Source organism: Salminus brasiliensis, chromosome 1 (assembly GCF_030463535.1).
Source record: "Salminus brasiliensis chromosome 1, fSalBra1.hap2, whole genome shotgun sequence".
Taxonomy (NCBI): Eukaryota; Metazoa; Chordata; class Actinopteri; order Characiformes; family Bryconidae; genus Salminus; species Salminus brasiliensis.
The window spans coordinates 48,255,114-48,261,113 of record NC_132878.1 but is presented as its reverse complement, the minus strand read 5'-3'; the positions used below and the strand labels follow the sequence as shown (position 1 = coordinate 48,261,113).

Below are 6,000 nucleotides of genomic sequence, written 5' to 3'. Positions count from 1 at the left end.
GACATCACGGGCAACACGTGCTTCTTCCGTCGCCAAAGATGAACATCATCAGGGTTCAAGGTTGGAACCAGCATTTCTGTACAGGCTCTGTTGTAATTAGCTGTAAAACTGGCTATATATATATATACAAAATCATTCTTGTAAATATTACGTTCAGGAGTGTTCAGTACCAGTCCTAGAGATCTAGAGGCCTGTCATTATGTGGATCCACTGGATTAACTGCCCAGAAATCCCTGCTTTTTAAACAAATGACTTCCAGTTCATCATATGTCAGTGCACAAATGTAACCATTCCTGATGCACACTCGTTTTTCTGCTGTGCTGCATCATTTCCCACGTAAAACCAAAGAACAAAAGGTCCAGGTGTTGATTTTAGCTCTTATGTGTACTTGAAATCTGTCACGTTTGAAAAAAAAAAAAAAAAAAGGTTAGCAAAGCATTACCCGGGAACATACCCAGAGTCTCATGATGCTGGGTACTGTCCCTGGTATGTTTTTTTTTTTTTTTTCAAATTTTAAGGTAAAGAAAGGTTTTGGACCATCATTACCACACACATCTCAACGTGAGTAGCTATAATTCTATCCAAAAAAATGGTATGTTTTTCAGATGCAGGCTACTGAAGCAGTTATGTAATTTCTTTCTGTTCCACTTTAGGAGATAAATGGTTCACCAATATTAATCAATCTCAGACAGATGAAGTACATTATCATGACACCACTGACACTTGGTGACCAAGTGAAAGTGTAGTAGTTTCTAAAATGACAGAAAAATGTATTGTAATGTCAATTTTTCCAATATCACGCAGTTGGAAACCTGTTATCTGGAACATTTCTGCATTTACACAATTTAGTGCTATTTGAGTTTCTCTGCAGTCCTCTTACAGCCTACACAAAGGCTACATCCCAAACCAAACATGTACACGTTAAATAGTGTGTAAGAATAAAAAACACTTAAAAAAAAAAAAAAAGTTATTGCAGTCAGTAAAGCATACAAGTGTGCCATTTGGGATGCAGAAACAACCAGCACAGCAGAGCGGTATGTTGGAAAGAGGTTTTGTATTGTAATGGGAGACTTTTTTTTTTTTTTTTTTTAAGCTTTTATAGACACTGCATCCGCACTGTTGATTAAAACCACCTTTCCAGTCTGCTTTCCTGTGTTCTTCTTGATCTGTAAGCCCTGGCCCCAGTAAGTATACTGGCAGAGCTGAACCAGTTTATGGCCCTTTCAGTTTCGATGTATTGGAATTCTTTAAAATACAATTTTAGGAAAACTAACATGGTATATAAAAATATCAAATAATATACTTAAAATAAAACTATGGATTAAAAATCGATACAGTATTGCACAATAGCAATATCTCTAATCCTAAATGTTCTTGTTTCTATCTTATAGATCCATGCAACCACACTACTGGAAAGCAGACAGATATAGAACTTTTAATCAACTATTCATACGCAGCATGAACTAAAGGATGGGGTCAAAAAAAAGTAGTCACAGCCCATTTCCAACATATACCTAAATTGTTTAACATTAATCAAAACACATTTCCCTTCCGGTACTTCTTGCGGAATTCTATAGGAGGAGGTGGAGGAAGACCAGTAATACATGATATTTTTGGTGGATCCTGCCGTGCAACAATAAACAAAAACTAAATTGGCTCATTTTTTCCCAAAATGTTTTGCAACAAATTTGACAGATAAATGTTAACATGCTTGGTATAACACTGTTTTGAGTGTGAAAGACCAGAGAGGTGTTATGTAATCGTGATGATACTACCAAGCACAATAAAGTGAAGAATGTGAACAAGAACTAAACAAAACCCAACTTTACATTTATTGATACAGATAGGAAAAATAAGCCTGCCTGATTTCATCCAGAAAAAGAAGCGTTCGTTACAAAGCAGAATGAAACATTAACAGTGTGGCCCATGCCACCAGGGTAACTACAGTTCAATCCTAACAAGCAGGTTTTCAACCATTCGACTGTTCATGGCAAACTCCGGTCCAGTCATTTCATCTTGAGGAGAACACTCTTTATGATGAATCCATTCTTGGTGTGACAGTTTGTTTAGTCTTGCCAGCAACTGGCTCTGTAAGCAGTACATTTCGAGCTCAACACTCAGTGGTCAATTGAACTTCCTGACGACTCCATTAATGTCGTCGGCTCTAGGTCCGGGCTCGCCAATCTCTTTTAAAAGGCCGACTTTATCTCTGGCAGAATGTCGCGGTACCGATAAGCGGAATGGCCAAAGGAACCTGTTCACCGTGCGGAAATTCTTTCCAGTCGAGTAGATCTCATGGATGAGGTCCTCCAAACAGATGATCCCATACTTCCCTGTAGTGGCCAACCAAACATACAGCTGAAATTACTAGTTGGAAACATTAATTCAAAATATTCTAAATAATTCTATTCTAAATAAGCCATTTTTTCACTTTTTGTAAATTCAAAACACAAACAATAACCGCCACTAAACTTTACACAATGCAAAGAACTCTCAACACTCCTGTTCAATTCAGAGACTAATGTAAAGTTTCCTGTGTACCATATAACTATGCATAAGTGATGCCAAAAAGATATGAGGTTAGAGAATGCAATAAACATACCCAGATGCTGCTCAATGACTGTGTTGTCTGTAAGAGGAACCTTTTTCTTTTTAATCTTTAGCTGGCCTCTTTTCAAGATGAGCTCTCGAACTGATTTCAGGTTGGGAAACCTATCAAGGAATCCAAATAAAAGGAAATATAGGTAAGACCCCATTCGTCTGCAAGGATTCCTATATTCAACAAAGTAAACATTAACCTGTCGAATACATTCACAGACAGAGCAAAAGTGGACAGCTTACCCCCAGGCGACATAAGGCTCAACAATTTTTAGCATATTAAGGGATGTCCTGCTGACTTTCACAAAGGTACCACTGAAGATCTTCCGCAGTCTCAACATATGAATGACCTTCTTAACTTTGGGGCTGACTCCTTTGATCCTTGGTAGAGATCCAAAAAAAAAAACAAAAAAACAAAAACTTAAACAGACATGACAAACTCGGAAGATTAAGCTGCCAGACAGACTGCAAATTTAAGACGTTTTCAGGATGGCACAGAAACAGAACTTACATTCGAACACGGACAGCAAATACCAAGGTGTTCTTGGCTGGTGGCAGTGGAGGGGGAGGTCTCTGCATGGCTCTCTGTATACGGACATTATCCCGATGCTTCTTCTTGCTGTTCTTCTGAAACTCTTCGAGTCGTACAAACTTCAGAGATTTTCCCCTCTGTACCTGTTAGAAAACAGATAGATCTGTGTAAATCTCAGGTCTAATTTAATAGAACCAGTAATCCAAAGGGGTGCTGGGAGTTACCTTTTTCTTTTGAAGTAAGGCAAGCTTGGCTTGGGTTGCTTTGATGGCTTGATAGGCTTTTCTCTTTTTAAGAAGGTTCTCAGGAACCAACTTAATAACCTTCTGTTTCCTGAAAAATGGAGGCATATGTAAAATTAAAACACTGCAAGTGTAACAGCACATGAAATTAAATGAATTCATCCAATGTGATATTTATCATCTTATATATGCAACAAAAACAGACAGCCTTCCAAATCAAAAGGTGTAACATTAAGGCTAAATTAAGCGTTCTGGTCAAATTGAATCTATAAAAAGTGTATTTCATATAAACAATAAAAGTTTAGTTACATTCGCATCACGAAAAACTACACACAAACAGCCCAACTAACAGCATGCACTGCTCACTGGGCTAGATGAAAAGTAGCACATACACTACAGGTTATTAGTCATATATAGTTTATTCAGATTACAGTATTTGAGGAAAACCCATGTCACACTATTTTCATTAACACGTTTTACTGTAGCGTATAAGCTGTGGCTAAAACCATGTAGCATCAGGATAGTTCGCCTACCCCGTGCTGTTATTCCCATTCCGTTGACACCCTTTACAGTATTATCTGGCCTATATCAAATAAAACCAAAATTCTGTCTCTGGACAAAACTATTATTTTGTTTCTTTACTTCTACAAAACCAGTCCACGTTTTCCTGTCTAGCCGAGGCTGCGCCAAACGTACAGCTCTACACAGTAATCCATGTGTGGACAGAAGTCCAAGTTTTACTCATTTAACACTCTAATATCTGCAAAATACACAACTCAACCGACCGTTCATATCACATTCATGGGCAGATTAAAAGTATTTCAGTGGTGAAAAGATCAACAGCGTGGATTAATTCGGATATTTATATAAACAAAACTGGATACGTACTCAGGTTCCGCCATCGCTTCTTAGGCAGATGTCGCACGCAGATGACGTCGCTCTTCCTCGCTTCTTCGGCTGCAGGTCGGAGCTTCAGGGGGCGGGATCAACAAGCGGATTGGGTGGCAGTCATTTTCGACTGTAGCCAATCAAATTGCAGATTTGTGTTGTCAATTACTTCACATTAAGCCAATCAACCAGGAGCTCAGTTAACTGTCCAGCAAGTTCTACTACAGCCACTCGCCTGAATGGCAGAGCCGTGGCGCTGCTCGACAGTTCCTCTGGAACATAGTCCATCAACTCAATTCGCAGACATCATAGTGTAAATAGCAGGCGTTTTAGAGACATAGTTAGAGGACCGTTTTAACGTCGACACCGTTATAACAGTTGTGTTACTTTTTTTTTTTAGCATTTAGTAATTTGTAATTCCAAGTTATTGATAGTTAGCTACATTATTTCAATTATGGAAATCAATCATTTCTATCCTTCAAAAATGACTGACAAATTATACTCCTATTATTTACGCTCCGGTAGGTGTCGCACAAAGATGGCGTCCCTCGCTCTCTCCTGCAGTTCTGCCCCTGTGGGAATGGAGGGCATCTGGGATCTGTAGTGCAGTCTAGGTTGCAGTGCCAGCAGTGAATTTCAACTGGTTTAATAAATCCTACTGACTGTAAAGTGAGACAGGATTTTGGCAAACACAAAGCCGCTGTCATGCAAAAACCTTGTATCTCCAAAATTGGAACTTGGCAAAAGAAGAAAGATTCAAAACTGATCACCTGTACTGCATACAACCCTGCATTTCTCACGCCATGAACGCCTGTAATCCTTGTAAGCCTAACACAACTGCCGGTCTACAAAACACCTTTCATTATGGATTACAGGCAAGCCTATCAAAGACAAAATCATCATTTAAGGATCATCATTTCGAGACTTGAAAATGCTATGATAAAAAATAATAATAATAATAATACAGCCTGAAGCAGATCTGCAGCCTCTAAACTCCAGGTAGGCACTTCTCACTCGACTGGATAAGAAATAGCTGCAGTAATGTTATTCAAATCTACACTCCAAGCAAAGGGTTCCTTGACTTGCTTTAAGAAGATTTGCTTGGAGAAGAACTTTTAAATGGACGATTATTTAGAGATACAGCAAACCAAACACACTCTCTGGTATCATGTCTCCGTGCCATGTGGCCTCAAAAATTGATCTACATCACATTCAGTGTGCTGGTTTGTCAGTGTTCTTAAAATGTTGTAGATCGCCCAGGACATGTTTCCTCGTCCAGACGCTTTCTTACTGTCATACTCAAAATGCTCCTTAATAGCGTGAAGATAGTAGAAGCTTTTGTCTTTGCTTGGTGAGACTAGGCATGAGGCTGTCTCAGCGTGCTGTTTCTAATGGTGCGGAGAGCAGTTGAACAGGTCCAAGTAGAATGTGCTTCTGGCCTTGTCTTCTCATGACTTTGTCAGGTGTGATAATTCACAGCAACAGGACAGACATTGCTCAAGTCTAAGATCGCTCACATGTAAATCACTTTAATCACGTTTGTAATAGAGCACTATACAGTAGATTGCCAGTTTAACCTACAATTGTGCAGCAGCCTCAGGTAATGTTCACATCAACCATCAGAATGAGGACAAATATAATCTCAGTGATTTTAAACATGACATGATCGTTGGTGGACCAACACAGGCTGGTTTGAGTATTCATAGAACTGCTGATGATCTGGGAGTTGTAGCACAACAG

General features: G+C 39.1%; 1 protein-coding gene across 1 annotated transcript; it reads right to left on the bottom strand.

Annotated features, from left to right (window-relative positions):
* Positions 1-1,809: 1,809 nt before the first annotated feature.
* Positions 1,810-4,312, bottom strand: rpl7l1 (ribosomal protein L7-like 1). The gene is made up of 6 exons (XM_072695969.1): positions 4,261-4,312; positions 3,355-3,463; positions 3,110-3,273; positions 2,842-2,979; positions 2,603-2,712; positions 1,810-2,333 (listed from the first exon to the last, which is right to left on the bottom strand). The coding sequence occupies exons 1-6, from the start codon at positions 4,272-4,274 to the stop codon at positions 2,125-2,127; spliced, it is 744 nt and encodes a 247-aa protein (XP_072552070.1). The 5' UTR covers positions 4,275-4,312; the 3' UTR covers positions 1,810-2,124.
* Between the last annotated feature and the right edge of the window lie 1,688 nt (positions 4,313-6,000).

Excerpts from the sequence above, each read along its gene's own strand:
- rpl7l1 (XM_072695969.1), bottom strand. Across the intron at positions 3,274-3,354 it reads CCTTACTTCAAAAGAAAAAG|GTACAGAGGGGAAAATCTCT; the intron begins GTAACTCCCAGC and ends GTTTTCTAACAG. Across the intron at positions 2,334-2,602 it reads AGTCATTGAGCAGCATCTGG|GGAAGTATGGGATCATCTGT; the intron begins GTATGTTTATTG and ends TGGCCACTACAG.